The following is a 27,576-nucleotide window of genomic DNA, read 5'->3' on the forward strand; positions in this document are numbered from 1 at the left end:
CCAAATAAAGTTCTCTACAGATAAATATAACATGGCAAACATATAGAAGTTTATTACACATTGAATGGTTTTCTCATGACCCCAGAACCGAATAATGAGACAATGGATGGATGAATGGTTTCCAAACAGCAGCTGTTTATGCAGCGTCTCTGACTTCCATTTAAACAGGTTTCCATGTTGACAATTCTAAGCTGGTGGGCGTGGTTCACGTATCCAAACTTGCGAAGTATTTACTTATGTATTGTATATCTCTGGGTACAATCAGGTTTCACTTTACATAGGTATTTTACAATATAATGATCTCACTTTTGTTCTGAACAGTCTTCATATTTTATCTCGTTTTTTAAATCTGCAATTTTTCTTTTTTAAACATAATTTATTTCATTATTAAAAACTCTGTCCTTCTAAATTTCATGTTATAAGGCTTGAAATAAAAAGATACTTCACATATATATTTTTAAAGACAACTCCAAAATGTCTCCAAAAATACATATATTTATTATGTCATACAATCCCCAGTCTGATGCATGCAGATGAATATCAATCTCAGCAAGAGCCAAATTAAAACTATATAGTTGTAATAGGCCAGAATGTGATCTTGAGCAGGCTCTTTGGACAGCAGTTGAAGTCAGTCTGTTGTGGATCTGGAGGTGCATGTTGGAGCAGAGAAAAATATCATGCTTTTTTTGTACACATGTTTTAATTGGTTGTTAATAAAAAGAAAGTGCCTCTTTGGGTAGACATTAACCCATAACAAGAGGTTCACTATACACATTTCAAGTAGTTTATGAAAGTGTTCCATTACAGAATGCCACAGAGTTTATTTGTTAACTGAACTTATTACTCTTTGTTTAAAGGTGATGTAATTTTTTTTAAACATGGGTCAGTTTGAGTGGTCTGACTTGTACAACCAGTGGCATGAGTTTGGGGTGGAACTATCACAGGAGGATCAAACTCTTTGTTTAAAGGTGGTGTAATTTTTTTCTATTTGTTTTAAACATGGGTCAGTTTGTATGAATGGTCTGACTTGTATAACCAGTGTCATGAATTTGGGGTGGAACTATCACAGAAGGCTCAAACAAACAGCCATTAACAGTCAAGAAATAGCAGTGTCTGTGGAAAGATCTGAAGAAGGAGAAGAAGAAAAAGTGAAAGGACTGAAGATATGAAGAAATGGACTTGCTGCTGAATGTACTCAGGTCAAAACAAAGAGAAATACTGCAAGTCTATACACTTGAAATTCTAAATAAGTCCAATACAATAATTGGTAAACAGCATTTTTGTTTCCCTAAATAGCTCACTCTTTACAGTTCCTGTTAAGTGCTTATCTCATGGCACACTTCTGCAGTCTTGCGTATAGGGTGTGGTACACGTGTTGGTCCGCCTACGTATGATTTAATTGGTTTATACAGCAGAGCTTATTGGTGTGTCGCCCCGTCCAGACTGAACTCTGGGATGGGACTGTAGGAAAATTAACAATAGTTGTATTAAGCACCCATTTACCCAAAGATTGAACATCAATTGAATGGTTCAATGATTACTTTTCAAAATCATAAAATCTCAATACAGACATTTTGTATGAGGTATCCTTTTTGTATTATTTAATAAAACTGAAGAAAAGGAGTAATGTCTCAGACCTGCAGATTAAGTCCTCCACTCCAGTCTTCGGTCATGTGCTTGTCTGCAGGTAAATTAGCACATACAATACAAAACTAAATGCTATAGATGGGCTCCTGGGGAACTACCCACTATAGAATCAAAATGTACTGTTATCCCACTCATCAAACTTTCATCAAACACACCTGAACCCCCAAATCAAGGCATTCAGGTTCAAGTGATAGTTGCAGGTGTCGTGGAAAATCGCGAAGAACTTCTCTAAGATGCAAGAAAACTCTCGGAATCTTGAGTTCCAGATGCTAAAGTTGTAGTTTATTGAACACCAACAAACTTGTCAGCTGCCCATTCTGACTACATCATCTTAAGTTCTCATTTATATACCTTTTGTTATCTTTTTTGCCCACTATCTCTGACCAATGGGGTCACTGCCCTTGTCTTTTTCTTCGCCGCCAATATGTTTTATGTCCTTCGTTAATTAAATATTGGTGGAAAATCTCTCACATTAAGTCTAACAGCCGAGTGAGAGATATAAGAGAGTTGTAAAATGTGTACAGGATGAGACAGAGATATTTATAACAATCATAATTAAAATGTGTGTAGGTATTTTTTGATTATCAGTACATTTTACAAGTAGAAGTCATATTACTATATATATATATACACACATTTGTATGACCTTTTAGCAGATTTTGTATAGAAGTGAATTATAGCACATTTGCGGCCTCTGTATTTATACACTTTTAACACATGTTCAATCCCTCTGGTAAATATTGTGATGTGGCATGTTAATCCAAGTCCCCATAAAAGACAACAATCAAGGAAGAAAGTCTGTTTTAATTCACCTCTTCCCCAAGTCATCTTTACAAAATGAATGCACCCATACTGTTATAGGTAGTTTCTAACGCAGCAGGGGGATTCATGAAGCCCCACCGCTAGAGGAGGTACCGAATGAGAAAGAGAGCAGAAAGAAATGGAAAGAGAATGTATTTTCTCATGCACAGTAATAACCTACCCCTTGCAAAGAGAAAAAAATAAATAAAACAATACATGAAGTGAATTAGGTGTGACATTCCTACAGTAGCCTACCATCGATACCACAGCATCTGCATGTTGAAACCAAAAATTATTTTTCAAGGAAAATGATAAATGGCCTTATGGCTAAATAGCCTTTAATAAGCTGAAATAGGCAGGATTTAATTTTCAAAAACACATTTAATGAGACAAAACTAGACACTGGCCAAATGAAATCAGAGAAAGTACAGTATGTTGATGCAGTCATATGTTGCTAAACAAAAAGTAAATGGCGTCTGTTGTCTACGTGGAGGTGAGGAGTGGAAAGTGAAAAACTGTTAGCATGAGCCAAACTTCTTTCTGATAATGCCATTTATTATCTTATTTTTAATTTTTTTCATAGCTAAAAAAACTTGAAAGGAAGTACATACTTCTAGGGGTACACAATGATTCTTTTAGATTTTATTTGCATTTTAAACCATTTGCACAGTATATGCCATATGTGCCATCAATCTCGTTGTTGCTTTTATGCTGACACGATGAACATGCATGTGCACTGGTCTTGAAAGTATTTAATCTGAAACATTTCATGAAAAAGAAATGAAAGTGAAAGAGGTAAATATGGATTTTATGTTGACTTTGAATTACTGAATTCAAGTGTTGCAATATAAAATCACTGCAACACGTTTAGTCCAATTCAATATATTGCACCAAATATGAATATCAAGACACAAATTGATTTGTGCATCAGGATGGGTGTAGCACTGCCGAATAATAGGCCTGCTAGCATCAGGAATAATTGTTGAAACAGGAACACAATTAATTGAAACTAAAAATGTGACAAATAACCTTCTTGGATTTGCAAGACTGAATGTATATAATATTGTATGGCTAAATTATATGTTAAATTAGGAAGAATTGTATAACGAAAGGAGGGCGTGGGCAGGCCGTGATGGTGCTAGGCCAGTGCTGAATCAGCCGATCAGTGGGACAGTGAGATAAAGGGGAGCCGGAGACACCAGTTCGAGAGAAACTTACATGGCCGCGCTGCAGGTGTGTCTGTGTTTATGTTGTTTTAAACATAATTTAAGCATTTTTATCATTAAACCTTTATGTTGACAATTCAGCTGTTTCTCGCCCCCTTCTTGCCCATCCTTATGCTGTTACAAATGGGTTTAAGAAATCTGACAAATCGTATTTAATTCCATAATACAATTCTCTTTTTCATTTGAAACCACAAAACATTTTCTCCATGAAAGGCAAGTTTCAGAAGACTTGGTTTTGAAATGGTGTAGAGTGGGACATTTTAAAAGACACAATAACAAATGTATTAGGATATTTTTTTTTTATTGTGTTCATTTATTGACCTTTACTAAGTTGAGTGTGTTAAGGAGCCTACAGACAGAGGTAATTGTTAATTATGGAAATGGTGAGAAATGGGTAAGGCAGATTTCTTTCAAGCTAAAATCATTCTAAGAAAATCTTTCATTAGAAAATAAAATTCAGGGTGTTACTCTTAGTAAACTTGGAGCTTGGGCTACACAGGAAACTTATGAGGTTGTCTCATTAGGGCTGATCATTTGATGTTGTTCACCATCTCTTCCAGTTTAGCTTGGTTGGACCCAGAAAATTCATCCACCTATGAAACAAACAATGAAATCAACCAAACATTAATTGGAAGGAAAAATCAACACTGCTTAATGATAGAGATTCCAATTATTGGTTCAAACTGGAGGCTTTATACAGGACTTATTAAACAATAGAACAAACCTTTTTCCCATTCTTGTAGAAGTGGAATGTTGGCATACATTTAATCTCACAAAACTGGGCCACATCCTGCAGAGGATAAACCACAGGACAAGTTAAAGGTAAAAAAAAAACTAAAAACAAATACATATGGAATTAGGTCAATGGAACATAACACATTTTTAAGGTGCATTAAGAGGAAGGAATCAAACTCAAATGAAGGCATGTCACTGCAGTAATTCTTGCACTATGAAATTCTACTTCCCTCTAGTGGTGTAATTCATAAGCTAAAACAGCAAATTAAATTTAAGAGCACCTAAACACATAGATATTTCAACATTATATTTCAACAATATAAAATTCTCATCTTGTAAATTAGTGCCCAAAAAATGCAAGGTATTCCCTCTAAACTGTATTAATGTTTGAAAATCCAAACTCAATGATCCTCTTTAGATTCCAATTGCTTCCCTGTGTAACTACTTACATGACTGAAAAGATCACGAGCAAGTGGGCAGGTTTGTCAGATTCATGATCAGACCAAATTCAAAGCTATTTTACCAGTTTCAGACACATTAAAAATGTATCTACCTCAACTGGTCAGTTTCCTATTTACAAATTGTTCATTGTTTGCAAATAACCAATAGCGACTATAAAGTCCGTTTTTGGGTCAATGATAAATAAGGGTTGGCAAGATGAGCAAATATTTGTTTTTTCAAATGTTCTTTTTTTTATTTGTGTTGGTTTCATGTAATTTTAAACAACATTTGCACCATTTTTTAACAAAAGGTAACACTGAATGTGCCTGAAAATGTCAAGTGTTGTGACCACAAAAGAATGAGAAATATTACACATTTTATCCACCTAGAGTGCATAAGTGTACTCATCAAAATAATTACATCATTTTAAAATATTATATGAAAATAGATTTATTAGGATTCTCTCAATTTTAATTGTATGCGTTTTTGCAATATTGAGAGAGACATATGCTGAAAGCACCTCGGTTTTCTAAATAATCTTAAGTAAAAATTAAAAATAAACATATATTACACTGCAATAGAAGAGTACATTTATTCCACATTAATTTTCCTGTATATTATCATGTTTTTATTAAAAATACTGGTTACGTCAATTGACACAAACCAGTTACACCACCTGACCATATTGCTTCTACAGTCAAAGGCCATTGCTTGTTGAAGAAATTGAAAATAAAAATCAAGCATGACAGTCAACAAGGTGAAGTAAACTTTGTGTTTTATTTTATTTCAATGAAGGAAAAACATCTGACAACAACAAATAAGAGTAAAAAAAAACATGTTTTCAAAAATTGTGTGTGTGTGTGTGTGTGTGTGTGTGTGTGTGTGTGAGAGAGAGGGGGGTGAGAGAGATATGTCTGGCAAACATATTTTAAATAGAGTTACTAATCTTTTTATGCAGCAGTTAGGGTCATCAGGGGTCTTTCTCTGTGATATCATTTCCTGTCACCTTCTTGCACATAACAAAATGGCTCCTTGAATGGTGGTTACACCAACTTGACGCTTCAGGAATTTGACTTGACTGACAGGATCCCCCAAATTAATTGTAATTTTCAGAACAATAGGGTTCCATTATTTTATTTAGATTTGGTACAAAATGTTTACAGTTACACCACAATGACATTTTTGCCATCATCCACCAAATATTCTCTCAAATTAAATTAAAACCAGAACTTTTAGACTAGGTCCTCAATAAACTAATGTATGCAAGTAATTTGTACATTTATTTTCAAATTTTAACCCTTTTAAATTTAACTAAACCATATGGTCACTTTATTGACCCTTTTGCCTATTGATCTATGGTGCACAAGGGAACTGACACACAAGTGTTATTAGAATTATATAATTATTCATGTAATATAATAACATTCAGAAAGTAATTATTCCAAACTAAATCTGATTTTAAATCATCTTTTTTTTTTTTTGGAACACCTACTTATTCATGCAATTATCTAATCAGCCAATTGTCCGGCAATAGTGCAATTAGGTCCGCCCCCAACCAAATATTTTCCTAGTCGAATAGTAGTCGTTAGTTTATTAAAGGTGGGGTATGTGATTTTCTTTTTTGACCATTTTTTCAAAATAACTTGAAATCCTATTCCTAACCCACTTACTGGCTGTAAATTAGAAGCACTGAAATGAAAATTAAGCAATTTAATCATCTGTGGAACGGGCAGGACTCGAAAAACTCCAGCCAATCATTTTCAAGACCATCTAGAATCATTAGACAGAAAATGTGTCAATCAAACGGTCGTACCATGCCCCCCTCCCCCACCACCCTGGCGCGCGTGTCCCGTTCGATGCGCATACTCAAAGCTCGTGACCCAGTAACAGGAAGCGATTGTATTTATGTATGGAGAATAGAGCTTTTATAGTGCTAGTGGGGTTGTTCCACATTTCTATGAATCCTGTTTTGAATAGAAGACCGCTGTACAGACGCCAGGGATGGCTATGTTCTTTTTTTTTTACAGTTATGAGAAAATCAGCTCTACACCTTTCAAGAGTGGTATGCGAACCCCTCCTCCTGCTGTGTCAACAATTTGCTCTGAAAAATTGTCTGACAGGTGAATGCACTGTTTGACTAGTAAGTCTAGAACACTGCTAGAACACTGCGCATCTGAGTTTTCGCTCGTGCATGATTGCGCGTCCATGTTTTTTGAATGGGTGGAGTCAGGGCCAGCGTTGGAGGAGAGAAGGTAGGACCTTAGAGTTGTGTATTTTCAAAATCTGCCGGCCGTTTTGCAAATCACATACCCCACCTTTAAGCCATTAGTTGACTAGTTCTCACACGTTTATGATATTAATTTAATTAAATATATTTATTTTTTGGGGGCATCAGAATATGGTTTGAGTTCCAGGGCTGAGAAAGAATGTTATCAGTAACACTGCTAATACTGTTCTACATTACAGAGAAATACTAAACTAAAAAATAAAAAATACTAAACTAATAATGAGCCTTTAAAATCAAAATATACAAGCCCATGCACAAAGCGAGCCACAGCGACATTAAAAGCGGTAATGACTCTGACAGAAAGGCACATTAGGATTGTGCCGACAGACGATGATCTCGGGGATCGATGATGCCAGAGTGATCGCCAATAGCTGATGACTTAGACCATAATAATTTACCCGTAGACACACAGACATGCGCTTGAAGAAACACACTTTATTATATTATTAAGTACAGATGACAGAAAAGCTGTCTATGTGCATGTATGAGACGCTTATTGTATGGAGGCTCGCAGTCTTGTGGAACACGCGCATGTAAAAGGTTCTCACACTTTCTTTGTTTCAGTCTTATGACTTTTTTTTTTTTATTGCAAGAATATCATCGTCTATGAGTGCTGTAAATGACCTCAGACATCTCTGCTTAGGAGGTGCTTTGAGTTCAGTTCACTTTATTTCCACAGAGCACTTTATTGTGGCCACAATTCTGCAGCCTATATACATCTGTGATTAAAACATTAAATACAAAAACACGTTCACACGTTCATTTCTGTGATTTTTATCATCATTATTATTTTGACATTTATATTTTTTTATGTCTTCATTTGTGCAAGTAATTTTCCGCCTGCATGTTCAGACAGATACTTGGCTGACAGTAAATGGAAAGGTGGTTACTTATATTATTTTTATCACGATTTTGTTTAGTTTGGGAGTGCAATTTGAATTTAGAAATGTATTAGATTTAAGTTTTTAATTAATTTAATTTTCAATGCAAAATCACAAAAGCAAGAATATTCACTAATCCCTAAGCCCGGGGGTTGCCGATGTAATTGAATATTGTGCCTTCTATATCGCGAAGGAGGGAACAAAACAAATGTATTCACACACGATGTATTTTCTCGGACAACAAAATACCCGACCAGTAGAGAATGCACAGATGAAGTAGGTTCTTTGCCAGAGCCTGTTGTAAAGCCATCTTTCAAAAAACACACATTTTAATTGCACTTAATGGTTTTCCAGTTTCATTTGAATTTTAGTTATAATAAATAAAAAATATAGTTCAAAGTTTGAAATAAAGGTGTCTTGCTTTATTGTATAGGCTTAAGCCTAACCCTGCTTAAAATTACCCCATAGTACCACCTAGTGTCCAACCAGCAGTAATTCCAGTGTTCGTCAGTTTCCTGTGGAGTTTTTCTTTTTCTGCGACCAGTCGGTTCCACTCCACAGGAAACCAATCACAACTTGGTCGACCAAGACTATTCTTATCCACTAACATTACATTCAAAGTATGTAACATGAGGTTGCATGAACTCTGCAAGCTGCGGCAGAATTACTACCCATTTAGTTCACATTGTTGGGTATAATTAATTTTACAACACTACTCTTGGAATACAGATATAATGGACAGGCTTGTTGGCTTTAGTTATATTTAGCATTCAGGTGCCGTTGTGTTTAGGGATTGGCACAAGTACCATAGTACTCCAATTTTATTAAGGAAATGAGCTTAAGAGTTTGCAAAACTGCATGGTACTTACTAGAAATCAATTACTAACTATCTCACCTGAGCATCATCCACATCTACTTTGAGGAAGACCACATTAGAGTTGGCAGCATTTTCAGAAAGACCCTAGTAGTGAGAAAGGCCAAAGAGAAAGTCAATCAAATGAGTAAATTCCCATAAGGCAACAGTTACTCAAATATCGAAATGTTGAAAACACAGTTTTCTGAAAGCAGTCCCGTTTACAGACTTCTAAATAAAAATGGAAGTGTATGTACAAATGATTGCATTAATATTACCAGTAATAAAATTGAGCACAGTCTTTGAATAAGATAAATGATCACTTACTTTGAAAAATGGAGCGATGCTCTGACAAGGCCCACACCACGTAGCTGTAAAGTCAACCACTACCAGTTTATCACCTGCCTCAGCAAGAGCTTTGTTAAAGGCATCCTGTAAACACATGAGTCAAATATGGATTTCATTTTCTTTCACCAATAAATAGTGCAACGTGCTTGCACCTTTTTTTCTGAACATGTAAGTGTTGTAGGAGTCATATCAAAACCCTGTATGAGTGGTCCGTTCTCCAGTGTTTTCACTCACATCGATGTATATTTTTAGCAGCCAATATGATGTTTAGTTTATAACATTTGTAAAAATTGCCAAATAATAAAAACATGTAGCTCATTGTAGTAACATTGATATAATTGACTACTTCGAGTTTTGACAACCAACAACTGCAAAAGTTGAACTTATATTTACTCCAACAATTAAAGTGGTGGTTGTTCTCCATTTGGATCACTCGTTTCAGTAGTTTTTACATTGCTTATTATGGAAACCTGAACCAAAAAAAAGTAAATGGTCAGTACATCCATCTCGCCGAACAGTTCTCGTCGCAAAACTGTGACGTTCCATGCTGATTCGGGCCAGTTGGTGTGGTTGCGGTTTCTTTTTCCACTGTGGTGCTGTGAAATCAGGAGATTGTACAGTATGTAACAAATCCATCTGTGGCGATACCGTGAGAGGAAAACACTGGAGCGAGTGCGCTATGGAGGATGATAGCATGTTCAAGTTTTTTGTACTGCTTTTTTCCCCTGATTTTACTCTGCTAATACACAGGAAAGACAGATGTTGCAAAAAGTAAAGCAAAGAGAAAAAGGCAAGAGGTTTACCATCAAATGTTGAGGGGGTTGTGTTTGCCACCGGACACGAACATGCAGAAATGTAAAACTAGCTAAAACGATATAAGTTGACTAAATATTATGCAAGTATTATATGAAAATGGTATATGAGAATATATTGATATATTTTGAGTTTTAATAAGCTCTGGAAATGCTAATGTAACAATTCCATAACATGCTCAGAAACATGGTGGAAAAGCATTTGCGAAACTGTCTGGATGAGCCGCACTCGCTTCGTGTTCGCAGCTTTCCAAATAGTGGTGGAAATTTTTATTCAAGGCTAATTTAGATTTCTTCCTGATTCGTTCAGTGACCGTTTCTGGAGATTGCATATTTTCGCCAACTAGGTAGCAACCAGGGTTAGGGAGTAATGGAATACATGTAACAGGATTAAGTATTTAAAATACAAAATATAAGTAACTATTCTACATTAAATCACTGGTAATCAGAATACAGTTACATTCAAAAAGTATTTTGATTACTGAAGAGACATTTTATTGTCATTTGTTTCATTTAATATTTAGTCCTTTCAGATCGAAAACATTTATACATATAAATGATGCGATCCAAAATGCATTTTAACAGCGGTGAAGTTTTAAGTAAGTTTGGAGTATAAGAAATAGAAATAAACCTTGTGTAAATTGTCAGCTTTACGCTAAGCTAAAATGCTATTTCTAGCCATTTTACATGCAAGTTACCAGCCACGATCATAATTTATTATCAAGAAAATTCAAGTTAGATCATAATTTCTTTTTTCTAGTAAAACTTTTGATATTAGGGCAAAAATCATATTCTTGATCATTTTTGTATTGTTTTCCAGTAAAGATATCTAAAAATCCTTAAAACAAGATCAATTTGATTAATCTTGTTTTAGAAACAACACTGTATAAGATATTTATGTTTTTCAGAGAATGTATTTTTAATGTATATTTTGTCTTACTGTACTGTCAGAGTTTTTATAGTCAAAACAAGTGAAAAAAAAAATCTACCAGTTCTGAAGTATTATTATTTAGAATATGTTACTGAACTTGAGTAATCAAACGAAATACGTCACAAATTCAATTTTACATCATGTATTCTGTAATCTGTATTGAAATACATTTCAAAAGTAACCCTCCCAACCATGGTGGTGACAAATGAATGTCTTTTATGTTGAGTCATTCACCTCCGAAACAATGGAAGTGAACAACTCGAGAATTATTTGCTCACTTAAATGTGCACTCAGTAACTTCTTTTTTGTGTCATCTCGGACTTAAGGTGCGTACACACTGCCAGCGACTTTATCGCTCCAGGTCGCCAGTGGCTGGCGGTGAAGTCGCTAGTGGGCGTTCCCACTACTGGTTGCCTAGTAACGTTTATAAATGACATTCACAGATGCCATTCCATTGCTGTTGACAGCGAATCTCTTTTCTTGCCACTAAAAACAAACATTTTGGAGGGAAAAGACTAAATATAAATGGAATCAGTACATAAAATGCTTTACATCAAAGATGAATGAGAAACAAGGCGTGCTGTTTGCCATAGCGGCTGTTTATCTGCGGCGAAAATGCAAATGCCGGTCCATAAAATCCCCGCGATCTCAGATACACCTTTCCACGCAGTATTTTTCTTAAAAATGTCCTTGTACATGGGAAGAGACATATCATAGAGCACTGGAAAATTTCTAACAACAAGAATTAGCCTTTCATCCATCTTTCCGTTACTGCAGGAACTGAGAGAGAGAGAGAGAAGGATCACGTGAGCTCTCCCGTCGTCTCTCCTATTGGCTGTCGCTTCCGTTAGTCGCTCCAAAGTTGAACTTTTCTCAACTTTGTCGCGTCGCTGGACACGCCCACATCTAGCGCCAACGGTCGAGACAGCTCGTGTCGCCGGAAGTCGCTGTGCTCGCATTGAAAATGAATGGTATTGAGTCGCTGTCGCGCGCGATGTCGCTGGCAGTGTGTACGCACCTTTACAGTGACTCCTAGTGGTGTCTAAGCAGCATCATTCAAAATCAAAAAGTTTTCAGTTACAGATGCCATTGTAGAAATTCTCTTTTCGCAATCAGCCAGGATTAATTTAATCCAAGCGTGAAAGTGTCCAATAACAAGACGGTTACTGAGATTAAATGAGTAGTATTCAGCTGGTCATGTGATTATAAAATGGCAGCCCCCATGAGGGTGCCCCTGCCTCATGTAGAATAAAACAGCTTTTATAGTAGGGTGACCATACGTCCTCTTTCCCAGACATGTCTCATTTTTGGACCTTAAAAAAAAGCATCTGGCCGGGATTTCTAAATTTGCAAAAAATGTCTGGGATTCGGAAATAGTTGCATTATGATGTGCATCTGGTCTAATACTTCATTGTGTGTGCGTGCATATTTGCATTGCTTTAACCCCTCTTTGTAAGTGCCGTCTTCTCGCACACCAATTGGTCGATTGTAAGAGGCTTGCAGCATCTATTGGCCAAATTTCTGCCTGTCAATCTCTTCGCGAATGCGCAAAGCGCTGTTGTGTTCGGCATCAAACAGTTTCTTGACAGTAGCAGCAAATGAGTGGAAACAATGCCCAAACAAAAGTGCAAATTTACAGAAGATTTGCACAAAAAATTCCCATGCTTCCATCCAGGTTGAGATCTATGGGAAGCAGAATGTATGACATGTAAGCACACATTAGCTCTGTGAAGCATAAAGGGTCAGCAAAAGGTTAAAATTCATCAGGTACATTGACTACTATTTGCGACCAAGTAAAATTGTTATCATCACATTGCTTCATTTTCCATGGCCATTAAAAATAATAGTAAATAAAGGTACACACATACCAAATATATTGCAAATATATCAAATATATTTCAGTACGTGGACATTCAAAAGAACGTTGGAAATTTGTGAAGTTGCATATATAACATATATATTTTTTTTTTGTTATGCTAATCGAGTGCCTTTTTCACTGTATGAATATTTGCATTTATAGTAACACGGTTTTGAACCTTATTATTGCATCTCTACGGAATGTGAAACTGTTTCCGGTAGAAGCTCTCACTGTTGATACTTTTTAATGTTTCGATCATTTAACTCTAGCGTACGGCAGCACACAACTGAGTGTCTATCATCTTCCCCTCATTCGCATTTCAGTTAATGCAAGCAAATGCATAAGTTGAAGTCAACCTGCTGCTGACATGTTAAGATGTCCTCTCATCTCACGCTGCATCAAATGGTGCAAAGAATTCAAAAGTGTTCAGCCCACGTGATGAGATGGCTCGCTTCATGCATGTCGCATCGATCGGTGATCACCGAGGTAAACCAAAAGATTGATGAGTGTAATACTTAATGTTGTGAAAACTGTAAATGAGAACATGTATTTTTAATGGTAGGTTTAAACCACATTGTGTTTAAGGGGGTCGGAACTGATGTAACACGAGGCAGCATGAACTCCGCATATTTCACTAAAATTGGGTCACGCTTTTATAATAAAACGGTTTCAATCCTAATAACCTGGTTTAAAAGACGGGTATTTGTTCGCTTAATCATTCTTGGCTCTGTCGGATGCCATTGTGACTTGTTTAGCCGGTAGACGAAAACAATTGGTTAGCAGATAGGCTAACAAACTAAATCTCACCAATACGACGCAAAATCGCAACTTGAACTGACCTTTTAAATACTTTAATGGAATTCAACACTTAGGAATCCAACAATTGTGTGAGGTATCCCAAATTAAATACACTGACTGTGAAATTGGCTTGATGGAAAGCTACAGAATTGCGTGCCGTTAGTCAGCAAAACGTGTCCACCCTTGTCATAGAGCACTGTTTATTTATATTTATATATAATATATAATTAATTAAAATGAATTGTTACAGAATTAAAGCAGCGCTCTCACCAGATCTTCAATGATGATGATCATTCTGTCGCTTTTAGTAGCCTCGAGCTCAGAAAACAAAGCTTTCTCACGTGTGCTCGCCCAAAATGGATCTCCTCTCTATCTCTCCCTCTGAATCAAGTGGCTGGACTACTAGCTCCGTTTCTTTACAATGCCCTACCCCTAACTGCGTCTCACTAGAGAACCAGAAATGGCCCTTTTGTAACTATTGGTTCAGTGTGGGAGTACAATTATGGCGCATTGCTGCAGCTTTATTCCTGGAATTTTTTCATATTTAATAATGCAGTTCCTTATGACTAATTACAATATTTTTTCAGTACAGATGTACTTTTGCCTTATACAAGCAATCCTTTAACCCTGTTATTGATATTATATGATAATATTCTATTTATTTATTTTATTCCTCCCCTTTGAAAGCATCAGGTTAGGTAGATCAGATAGCTGTGTGTGTGTGTGTGTGTGTGTGTGTGTGTGTGAGTGTTTTAAATATAGGGGACTGCCTTTTTAGTTCAGTGAATATTTTATAGGGTAGGTTTATGTTTTTAAGACAATTTTTGTATAGCCACATACCTATAAATAAATAGTTCACCCAAAAAAGGAAATTCTCTCATTATTTACATTTATGCCACCCTATATGTGTATGACTTACTTTCTTCTGGAGAACACAAATGAAGATTTTTAGAAGAAAATCTCAGCTCAGGCCCACATAATGCAAGTAAATGATGACCAAAACTCATACAATACAATTTTTTTCCCTTTTTCTTCCAATTAGGCATGCCCATTTCCTATAAGGGTTTTTTAAGTCCTCATCGTCACGTAGTGATTCGCCTCAATCCAGGTGGCGGAGGACGAATTGCCTCCACGCCTGAGAAATCAACACGCGCGTTGCCACATAGGAGGCTCCATGCCATCCACCGCGGCATCCATGCCCAATTCACCACGCCCAACCACATTATAGCGACCATGAGGAGGTTACCACATGTGACTCTTTCCTCCCTAGCAACTGGGACAATTTGGTTGCTAAGGAGACTGGCTGGAGTCACTCAGCATGCCCTGGAATTTGAACGAATTCAATGCCAGTGAGCATTGACCAAAACAATGATGTAACGTACAAAGAGACAACGTGATTCACCAGCCTCATGCTGACAGATGAGTTAGCATAATTAAACATTTTTAATTATGATTGTTTTACTACATACTTTGAGACTATATATTATATTTGACTCTCCAGTGCTGGAACAGGGCTAAAACAAAGTGTGGATTTAGGTCTGAGTATGCAAGCCTGTAGTTTGAAGGAATCACTTTTTTTTGCACAATGCATTGGCTATGTCGGCGTTAGCTAGCCAGATTTATCAATAGCCGTTAGCTAAATTTGGAGGATGATAACAGTAGCGGTTTATAAAATAGACTGCACATTATAAATATGTTGACACAATTCAGTATTGATGTGATTCCATCACAACTGTCATTTTGATATATCGTTGCGCTAGTGTTCTATAATAATATAATGTATATATTTTCTGTATAACCAAGTTACGTTACACTTATGAATGGAGCTTTTTGCATTATCTTGAACATTGTCTAGCATTCATTTCATGTGTTATTGTAGTTTAGCTAAAATTACATAGATCAATTCTTATGGCACTATATTTCACATGCTTTGCAGTTATGTAAGGTTACCTGTCCAATAAGATGAACACCAATTCAGGGTCGGTTTTGATCCCTAAAACTGAACGAAGGTCCCTCTAGGAATCAAATGCCCTGCCGATGTTCACTCTAGTTTTCACTCGAACACGATCACGTTCCGCTTAGCCAAATGGGATTCAGTAAAAAAAAAAATAATTTGTTTGTTTGTTTTTTGGCTTACTCAGAGTTTGTGTAGGAGTCGGTGTTGTGCTGGGAGCCAAACGTTTGCTGGATTCCATCTCTAAGATAATGTTACCTAGTGTCGCAGTTTGATTTCGCTGTTGAATAGCGAAAGAGAAGCACTGAGGCAAGGCTCTCGGGATTACACATAAACGTCACATCCTTTGGATTTTCCCAGCAAAAGCGACCTACTCCCTTTGCATGAAAATCAGTCTACGTGCTTTAATAGGCAACCTAGGAAGTCCAGGAAGGGCTCATTTTTTTAAGTTGTTTTAAGTTACAAGACGTGCACATATTGGCGTAATAAAGAAATATTTTACATGTTGCACCTTTAAATACAACCAAAAATCAGGACACACCTATATCTGGAGAGATCATTTTAAAACTCTTTACAAAGAACTCCCATCAACTAGTCTGTTACCCCAACAATTACTGACATGAGCAAGCTTGAAATATTAGAATCAGCCATCAAAGACAGCCAGAACCCTCTAGATTACATCCTCACACTAAAAGAACTGACACATACACTTAAGAAATAAATACAATAGCAAACATGTGGCTCTGACTTAGCTAGAAAAGAAACAGCTCACCTGACTTACAAATTGCTTGGCTTAAGTTATTCAACCTTATTTTACAAACTGGCCACTTTCCTGAAATCTGGAACAAGGGAATAATATCCCCTATTTATAAGTGCGGAGACAAATCTGACCTAAACAATTACCGGGGCATCTGTGTCAGCAGAAACCTGGGGAAGGTCTTCTGCTGTATTCTAAATGCCCAAATACAGGCATTCCTTATAGAGCACAATGTCCTGTGTAAAAACCAGATTGGCTTTTAACAAACTTCCGCACAACAGATCACATCTATATACTACACACACTGATTGATAAGCATGTTCACCAAACAAAGAAATCTAAAATTTTTGCATATTTCGTTGATTTTAAAAAGGCATTCGACTCCATTTGATATGAAGGACTATACTATAAAATTCTCAAAACTAGTGTAGGTGGTAAAGTGTATGATATCATTAAATCAATTTATTTGAACAATAAATGTGCTATAAAACTTGGCAACAAAATAACTGAATATTTCACTGAGGGCCGTGGGGTAAGACAGGGCTCCAGATTAAGTCCCACTCTTTTTAACATATATATCACTGAATTGGCAACAACTGAACAATCTGCTGCTCCTGGCCTCCTGGAAGTGAAGTTTTGCCTGTATGCAGATGATCTGGTGCTCCCACAGCTGAAGGTCCACAGCAGCACCTGGACCTGCTCCAGCACTACCTCCACAACTGGGCTTTGGCAGTCAATCCTATTAAAACCAAAAGTATGATTTTTCAAAAGAAATGCAGACTTCAAGATAGCAAAATAATTTTCACACTAGGCAACACCACCCTAGATAAACACACTAAATTACAGCTAATTAAAGAGAGCATTCTATACCATTAAAATAATTTTTCACAACATAGAAATCCAAATCAAAACGGGAACAAAATATTTGATGGTATCATTATACCTGTAACCCTGGTTGGAACTGAGACCTGTGGACGACTCTGTATTTACGACTTCACTAAATGAGATAAACACCCTGTTGAGATCAGATCCTCCATACAGAATTCTGTAGGAACGTTTTAAAGGGGTCATGACATGAGAAACCAAATTTGCCTTGATCTTTTGGTATATAAGAGGTCTTTGTATCATTAAAACGTCCTGCAAGTTTAATATTTTAAGACGTCCTCCCCATTCTAAACGAATCATTTATTTAATCAAGCTCAAAATACAGCTCGTTCTGGATTCATGGTTAGAAGTGACGTGTCGGGTAGAAGTGACGTAACAGCGTTTGCATATGACCGCCTCCAGCACAAGATAACTACGCTTTAAGCGCAAGACTACGCTCATTTCGTATCGCCGTGCGCCTCACAAGTGTTCAGTCGATGGACAGCGAGCTCTGACAGAGACTACTTGTGAACAGAAAAAATTACGATGCCACACAGATGTGCTGTTCCTGGCTGTGGTCAAACAAAACCTCTGAATAAGCTGCCGAAAGATCCAGACGTCAGGGAAAAATGGATGCAGTTTATTTTTTGCGGACGTCCCAGTCACAGCAAGGTTAACTTAAGCGTTTGTTCTGTACATTTTAAGGATGACTGTTTTGAGCACAAATCTCAATATGATGCTGGCTTTGCCAGAAAACTGTTGCTGAAAGATAAGTCCGTGCCGACTATTATGGGAACAACGACGACGCAAACTGTAAGTAATCTATTTTAAACTTTAAACTACTTTTTAAAGCGCAATTTCATTCATTATGAATAATCACAGTGTTTTTACTTAGTTTACTTGCATATTGTTCTGGCTGGGGGCGTCAATAATTGATACATAGGCACTGACGTTAGCCAATCATAACAGTGGGCGTTAACACTGAAGTCTTAAATGGAAAACGCCCCCAAAACAGACTGTTTGAATCAGAGGATGAGAAACAGGGTGGGAGAAGGTCATAAATCATTAGATTTTAAAAGTTTTTCTTAAAAAATATATATATTAATACTATAATTGCACCTAAGGGAACATAATAATACAATAAAAAAAACCCATGTCATGACCCCTTTAAGAGTCTAAAAGAAAATGCCACATAATGCATGTTGAGCCAAACTAGGTAGATACCCATTCATTTTACATATTCAAAAGAGATTTATAACATTTGGGAAATACCTTTAATCAAGCCCCATCAAACACCCCACCATGAAGCATTTTTAGACCAAGAGCTGAACCCCAAAAGCAGTCCTCTCAGCCAGCTGGTCCTGAAACTCACCAGCTCAAACCAGTACCAGAACAGTAATCCTGAAATCATACATATCATATTCAGCCAAATCATAAAGCACAATAAAAATACCTATTTGTAACATTGGGAGAATGAAACTAAATCACAACACAAATTAGAATCCTATAGAGGTCTAAAAAGAAAATATGAATTGCCAAGTTTATTTGTGCACCAGTAGAGATGTAAAACAGATGCACATCCTGACCAAATACAGGCTGAGTGATCATAACCTCGCCATAGAAAGAGGGAGACTTCAAAAGTCTTGGCTCCCCAGAGAAAACAGGACATGTGTTCACTGCCAGAATGGAGAGGTTGAAACAGAGATGCACTTTCTCCTCTACTGTGGAAAATATAAATTCATTAGAAACACATTCTTCACAGAATGCAGTGAATCTATACCTGAAATATGTGAGCTGCCTGAAATTGAACAAATTCATATTATATTAGGAGGGAAAGTACACATGGCCCCTACAGCTGCTAAATATGTCACACTCTGCCACAACCTGAGAGAAAGTACTCTGAGCCAATAAACCAAACCTATTCACTTACATTTATACATTAGTTAATATATTATTTTATTATATGCTATATTATAATATATGCCTATATTACTGTGTATCAGTTACATGTGATTTAAAATATTTACATACAATGCATTTGTTTATTTTTTGTTAATTACTGTGTTCTAAATATTATAGTTTAATCTGTTGATTAAAGTTAATGATTCTACTCTGTTTGATTTGATTATTACTTGTGCTTTGGCAACATTGTAACATACAGTACCAATAAAGAAATTGAAAGAGAGAGAGAGTTGTTTGAGTCCCCTGAAAAGCAATTTTTTCCCCTGAGTTGTGATTTTAACGCTCTCCGCTTCCTCACAAACATGCCTCCAACTTGTTACAAACATATTCAAACCTTTTGGTAAAAATATTGACCCTTGCTCTAATGTAAGCCACTGTGGTTTCCAATAGGAAATGTTGTTTGGCGGATAGAATTCACAAAATTATTCTTTATGAAGGTTGTGAACAAGGTGTTTGAACCCAACACACACAATATTGCTAATTGTGCAATTAGACATATAACTCCAAATCTTATCATCACTTAGCCTTGTTGTGACAGCTTTCCCATGTGACAACTAGCCAATGTCTCCAATATCACATGATAATTAGTCATGGCAATGTTGTGGTTCAATTACAAGTTTAATTATTTGTGTTCTGAAACACAATCATCATTTGAAAACTCCAGTTACACAGTCCTAACAGTGATAAACACAACAAACTGAATTTTATTATAACCATGTTAAAATTGATTCACACTTTGTAGAGCAAGTCATTATCTATCCATGTTAGGAAAAAAAATGGAAAGGATATTGTGAGATGAGAAAGTGGAGACTTTAGAGGCCTGCCAAATTTCTCAGATGATGAAATAAGTTGATTGACACATATCAATCAGAATAAAAATCCAGGTTTTGAAACCAATTAGTGATATAACATGCCAAATTATGCCCACTGATACAACAATTTATGCATTTGCGTGATAAATTTACTATATAAGTATATCATATATTAATATATATTGTGGACATATTTGTCATGCTCATGGAAGAAGACATGAGAAATAAGGTTAACAGTGTTCAAACAACCTTTAAATGATGCACAAAAAAATTTGCCCAGTATGTTTATTTCTCTCACAAGGTGCCATTTGCCATTCATTTTTGTTCTGCTCTTTTGCCCAGCCTTCCATTTCACCTGTTCTGTGATGTCTCATTCCATCCCATTCAAACACATGTTAATTATTTTCTTTGAACACTAATGTATAATGCATGAGATTTATGTTGAGTGTGTAGCAATAGGATCTGCAATAATTAAACCTCGCTCTTTGAAGTCTCTAAATATTGTGTTGCCACAGATACAAAACAGTGCCTCTGTATCTCCTTTTCTATTGCCTCCTTCATCACGCTGGTGGCCATTCAGAGATTCCAGGTGTTTGTGTTTCCATCATTTGCATAGAAAGCCTTCAATTCACAACTGCTTAAAGGTCATATGGGTTGGTTGCATGGTCTTAAATGTTTGACTGAAGCATGAACATCATGTTAGAGTTTAACAATTAAATCTTAGGACATGAACAATACCAGTAAAAGCATTTAATAATTTAGCAGATACTCTTTTGCAAAGCGACTTAAAAATGAGGATTAATGTATCTTGTCATTCAAGACATGCCAACAATATCTTCAGTACCACAATGGGAAGTTCAATAGTAAGATAGTTGTATACAGAAGTTAGAGAAGTAAAATGCAGAAAAAGTAGACAAAAGAGAGAACAGATTTTTTTTTAATGGGAAGAACCTATGTTTATGGATGTTGTCAAGTTAAATGCTTTTGTAAGTGACACATTGCAAAATGTGGCCCCTTTAATAGACCACCAATACAAAGCTAACTTAAGAGATATGTTAGGCTCTCCCAGGCCACTATGGCTTTGTCTCAATTGAAAGGCTGCATGCAAGGTAGGATGCATCCTTTGAAGGCTGCAGTAAACTGAGTGTCATTCTTTAGACAAGCCTCGTTTAAACGTGACGGCCTTCCTAGGACAAACAGAAACGGAACATACATGGTTGCTATGACAGCACGCTTGTCTTTAACAAGCGCAAACACTTTGAATGAGAAGGGAACGAAATCCCTTTAGAAGGGAATGTATGAGGCAGATTTTAGGACAGTTATAATGATGTAAAGAGAAAAGAAAATAGATTTTACAGGTGTACTTTTAGTCTAATACTTTATATTAATTATATTTTAATATAATTAATCCGCACTCATCTACTGATGTAATTCAACTTTGGAATTAACATTCCTTGCGTTTGAACATCATATTTACGGGCAAATTGGAGTATTTTATTGTATTTATTTATTTATTTATTTTTTGACATTTCCGTTGAAGCAAAGAATTGTGGGTTGTGAGTGCCTACGAAGGATAGGCCTACACCTCATGTATCCTCCGAATTCCCGTGAAAGAAGGTCGCATTAGAAGTGTGCTACTCGCCTTTCTGAAACGAGACAGCCTCGATGATGTATGCAGCCTTTCAAACGAGACACAGCCGTATGAGAACCACTGCTTTAATGCTAATGTTAAAATGCTGCCATCTTGTGGCGTTTTCACATAATTTTTGTAGTGTACTTTGCGTCAACTAAACAAAACTATACATTTTCACTCTTTTTTACAGTGTAGTTGTAATATTGTAGAAAGTATTGTTTATCAGCATTTACAAATTAAAGCATTTATTGAACACTGGTGTCTTAAGCGTAGCCTATTTTTGTTGTCGTCTTCTTTTAAAATCAATAGGATATACTACAGGATAAATGCTTTTTTATAATGATTGATAATTATTGAATCATATATTATTCCAGATATATTATGTGGTTATGTCTAGGCTATTACTTGTAAATAAATCGCAAGTTAAGCCAGTTATATGATATATAAACAATTCTATAAATACTGTATCATATACATTTTGCAAGGGGGAAGCCGAAAAAAAGGAAGGGTGGTCAGTTGTTCCTTTGTCATTTAGACTCGACTAGAGAATGTTAGTGTAACCCAGCAACGGAGAACATAGAGACATGACAACACACTTCTATTGTATAATAATGTTTGATACACAACATGGCCAAATGTAACCTGAACGCATCACCCATATGTGTAAAAACTATTGATAATACTTAATTAATATTACATAAACTTTTATTAATATTTCATATGAAAACATTAGACACACACAGCAAAAAGATAATTGTTTTTGGAGCAGTGTCAAAAAGTATGACAACATAGGCACCATTTTTTGTCACCCTATCTAAATTAATCTTTACAAAATTGTATTAAATGCAGGACTTGTGTAATAGGCGGTGGGCCGAGTCCGTCTATCTCGTTTAGTTTTTGATTTGATAGTTACCCAGCAGCTGTCTGGCTCATTTTTTTTATTTGTCTGTATGAATAATTCACAAAAAGATTACCGATTGTTTCCAACGCCAATTGTTGCACATTAAAGTATAAAAATAGATTTAATTTCGCTAGCTGATCACAAACGTTGGCCGGAGTGAGATCCAATCAACGCTTGTTGAATTGATTTGGCCAATCACGTTATTCGTTGAACCGGCGTCGCGTGACTCGCGTCAGTCTGAAGAAAATGAGTCTACAACCCAACCTGGAGAGACCGGTGTGTCTCGGCAAGACAACGTCAAGGTAAGATTTGTTTTACAATGATTATACAGCCCTATATCTTAATGCTTTTCATATAAGTTGTATTTAAGTCTGCAAGCTATACTTCGTCGTGAATATATGCGTTGTCGTTGATGAGAACAGTATTTGTTGTTTTTGTTTCTATGTTTGAGCTTATATATCTCAATATTAATAACAGTCTGGTTAATTTTGAGTCTTGAAATGTAAACTCTCAAGGGTTTTCTTTCTAAATATATGTTGGTTATGTGTATATTCAGAATGACTTCTGAGCAGCAACCTTTTTATTTTGGGGATGTCATGAATGCATCACTTGCCAAAATTGGGGCTGACTAGTAAGGGGTTAAACGTATATAAATGAAACGTTTTATATAAAAATTATACATTTGATACAAACCTACAAATCCAATATTAGCCGGCACATCTTGGACGTCTTCGGAATTTAATGCCAATACGGCATTTTCAGCTATACTGTACTCTCTGTGGTTTGCAGGTTCACCCATAAATTTGTACATTGAACAATCTTTGCTCAACTTGTCTGGGAAAGGGGGGTTACAGGGCTTTTTACATTTGAGGCTAAATGGATAAAACACCTCAGTATTACTGAACTACAGAACTAAATTTACATTTTTAATGATTTACAGCAAAATTGTAATTTCAAGAACGCAGCTTCCTGCGATCTGTGTTCATTATTTACATTGGTTGTCAAGGAAACGGGAGGTTTTCTAACGTTATGATTAGTACTCCTGCTTATTTGCCGGTTTAAAAAAGTAAGAGTTTGTAAGGACATTTTGCGTCAAATGTGCAAACAACAAAGTTGGAAACAATGTCTGTAGTACTTATACGATTTTATTACATGACCTCAGCAAAAAAAGACTTACACAGCTGTGAGGTAAGTATTAAATTAATAATTTCGAGGTCCGGCCCACCGCCTATAACCAGCCCAGATCGTCCCGCTGCAGGATTCGACCTAAAGGCTACAGCGCCTTGTGTCAGCCTGGGGCCGGTTACACCAGCTATATGTACGTAACAACTTAGCCTAGTTGTGGCTAAATGGGCACTATGTCACAATTTACGCACTACTAAATATTTGAGCGTTGCACCATTAAACTTATGAACTAAATATTTACAGAAGCCTCTGACCAGGCGAAACAGATGGAATAAAAAGTAGACTGATTTTCTATGACATCAATGAGCTCATGTTTTGTGTTACAGGCATCAATCCTTTTAACATACAGTATGATGTTGAGAGAGAGAGAGAGAGTTTTCCAGTTCAGCAGAAACAGATCAGATGCTGGTGTTACTGGGGGAGGACCATCGTGAATCAGTTGCAGCTAAATTCATTTTTGAGATGCACCTCCTCAGAAACCAATTACTGCTGTAATGTACTTCATTCACAGTACTTTTATTCTCTTATGTTCGTAATGTCCTGTTAAATGTTTATTTTTGTTTTATATTGTACAGTGTATATTGTTATTATAGTTTTTATTTGATTCATTACCTGGCACCTTATTTTAATTCTATCTTTATTGTTATTTGTTACCATTTTATTATTATTATTTGTCATTATCTGTTTTGTGTATTAATGCTTTGGCAATATTGTTTGCAAACACAATCATGCCAATAAAGAACTTTAAAATTGAAAATTGAGAGAGAGAGAGAGAGAGTGTTAATCATGAAGCCGATCAAGTGTCAACATATTCAAAATAAATATAGGATATTAAAATGATTATGTCTGTTTTTCCAGCCTGTTGTATTATTATTTATTTTATCACCCCTATATTGATATTTACACAGGGTAAATATACTATTTATCCCATCTACTTTTATTATGTATCGTATTTGAATGGGGGTATAATTAAATACAGTTGACAGTTACGAGCAAAGAAGGTTTGAATATCAAATTGAATTTCACTGCTTTTTTAACACTTCTGTGTACAAATTTGAAGGCTGCTTATTGGATAAATACGGGTAAACGTCATATTATGCGACTAGAACTATTACAACATACTGGTAGTTAAGTCTTACCCTAAGAACAGGTGGTGCAACCAAATTAAGCACTGACTTTAGTACTAATAGTAACTAATAGTTACTAAGCCTTAGTGTGAACTTTACGTCCTAACTTTTCGTGAAAATGTATGCACAGCTGGTGCAACCCTACCCAGTCTTCCGAGGAGAAGCGCACTCTGTGTTTAAATGCAGCGGTGATGATGAGCTTCATGTGGATCCAAGTGTGCCGCACAAGCCCTCAAAAGTCAAGCCAAAACGTCTCGATCGCCCCCCGGTGACTGGTCCTAGTATAGGTCATAAACCCCGCCTCCCCATGTTATTCAACGGGACGTGAGACCAACTAAACAATTAAATTACACTTCACATATCTTTTTTCCAAAGATAGTTTCTGTCATTTACTGTAGTTTCTATCACGTTGATGTAATTTCAAGTGTTTGTTTTCAAAATAAGTTTGTTTTTAGTTAGTTATTTGATGCTATAAAAACGGTGCTGTGACATCATGATTGACAGCTGTGATTGACAGGTTCTCTGAGCGAAGTAGTCACTGAAGCACCAGATTTTTTTTCGGGATCTTCGGAGGACTGAGGAGATTGGAGCTTTAAATTTAATATCTAAATTACTATAATTAATAGCAGGCAGACAGAGGCCACTTAAGAAAAGTGTAGGGGCGTGTGCTTGCGATTGATTCAGCGAGAGTGAGGGCGGGGCCTCGATTTCACGGATTTACTTCCTGCTCACTACTACGCAGGTCTGGTCCCGAAATCGCAACTTCGCAGACTCAAGTCCCAAGATGTCAGCGCCATATCGGGACACTGGCGGCTTCAGTTCTCACCAATGGAAAAGAGCGAAGGGGCATCATCCATCTTTTTTTTACAGTCTATGTGTGGATCACGCGAGCCCCATCACGTGAGCCCCATCACGTGAGGCGGAGCAGCGATAATCCACGGAAAGGGCGTGTTGTCCGTCACAACTGGTATAATAAATTACTATAAAAGCAATTATTCAATCTTAACTAATGCGCATATGTGTTCTCAAATTGATTGACAGGGGATTTCTGTATATAAATGTGATAGGCTATTTTACTTGTAAGCAGAGGTGTAGTCAAGACCAAGACCTGACCCCTCGAGACCCAGATCCAGACCAAGACCTGTAGATCCAAGAACCAGGCAGTACATTTTAATTAACCAAGATGCTGAACTTATATTTAAAGAATCTACTTCAAAGTTTTCAAATGCAAATTTGAACATTGGTCTGATTTTCACTGCATGTAAAAATATTCCTTTTATTTCCCCACCACCTCACTCCCCAAGTGTCACAAAGCTGTTTATTCTTCTACTGTAAAAAAGAATGGCTCATGGCTCATTATTGCAGGCGTAATTTTTAAAAGAAGAAAACAATCAGGAATGCTAAGAGATTGTTAATGAAATAATAAAACTTCAGTTTATCCAATAGGATCTTAATGTATTTTTAGTGGATACTTATCTAATTCCTTTAGGATTAGTTCAAAATTATGAAATTATTTGCATCAAAAATTAACTCCCAAAACACAGATGTCTGCTTCCAGTGCTGGTCATATCTTTTGGTGGCCCTAAACACAAATTTTGTGTGTGGGCCCTTGTCAGTATCTTTGTAACACTACTTAAATGTCTTTGACAATGTGGGGGCCCCTTGGCAGATCAGTATCAAAGCTAAACAGAGAGATGGAAACTTAATTGAAAAAAAAATAATTGTTGGAAAATGAAACTATTAAAACAACTATGAATAAACAGAATGTTCTTCACTGACAATAACACTGACCATCTCTGATCAAAATAAAGAAAGACAAATGCTTATGTAAAACAAATCGCAAGAATTGAAAAGAACAGTTTGAAAGAATTGATTCAAGGAATGATGAGTTGGACTTCCCAAAATCATGGGTAATTCAGAATTGTGTTTCATAAGCATCACTAATATAACAAAATGTTTATTTTTCAAAATCACAGACATGTCTGTTGAGCACATGAATGCAACTGCCAATCAGAGGCATTGAATTTTAAGTCTCAGAAGAAATCCGCTCAGCAATGAATTAATTCAGGAACAGTTCTCAGCTTGTTTGGGATGTTTAGCAACATAAATAATATGGCATACAATACATTTATATTAATCAATATTAATAGCAATTATTATCAAGTGAAATAATCTTCAATTATGATTGGAAAAATAGCCTTCCAACCGGAAGTAATTTCGCGGTAGCCGGTGTGCAAGAGTCATTCACTATAGAAACCTAAATGTTCTCCGCCATTTTAAACAGCATATCCTCTCCAATGTGGAAAGTCCGGTAAGAGGTAAGCGCCTGATGCGAATTCACGTCACCTAACTGGCTCATTTTACATACAAAAATGATTACGAAAAACGAAATACTTAAATATAGTAACAAAAGAGGAGGGGTCGTGAATGATTGAGAGGAAATAAAACAGAGGAAGTAGAGAAACGGAAGGAGGGGCTGATCGGGAAGTTGGGATTAGCGTCAGAGGAAGTTGAAGTGCAATCAAGGACGTTTTTTCAGCGTGTCGTGAAGATTCCCTGTTGGATTATAGTTCATGTGGATGATCCGAAGTTCTGCATTGTAAAGATGGGAAGGGACGCGCATGCACAGAATAATCGGGGTTAACTGAGCGAGCTGAAAAAACGTCCTTGATTGCACTTCAACTTCCTCTGACGCTAATCCCAATTTCCCGATCGGCCCCTCCTTCCGTTTCTCTACTTCCTCTTTTTATTTCCTCTCAATCA

General features: G+C 36.4%; 1 protein-coding gene across 1 annotated transcript; it reads right to left on the bottom strand.

The window, feature by feature from the left end:
* Positions 1–2,824: 2,824 nt before the first annotated feature.
* LOC127652131 (thioredoxin-like) lies at positions 2,825–14,055 on the bottom strand. The gene is made up of 5 exons (XM_052138190.1): positions 13,889–14,055; positions 9,199–9,303; positions 8,914–8,979; positions 4,399–4,464; positions 2,825–4,267 (listed from the first exon to the last, which is right to left on the bottom strand). Exons 1-5 carry the CDS (start codon positions 13,910–13,912, stop codon positions 4,205–4,207), a joined length of 324 nt encoding a protein of 107 aa, XP_051994150.1. The 5' UTR covers positions 13,913–14,055; the 3' UTR covers positions 2,825–4,204.
* Positions 14,056–27,576: the final 13,521 nt, after the last annotated feature.

This window comes from Xyrauchen texanus, chromosome 11 (genome assembly GCF_025860055.1).
Source record: "Xyrauchen texanus isolate HMW12.3.18 chromosome 11, RBS_HiC_50CHRs, whole genome shotgun sequence".
Lineage (NCBI taxonomy): Eukaryota > Metazoa > Chordata > Actinopteri > Cypriniformes > Catostomidae > Xyrauchen > Xyrauchen texanus.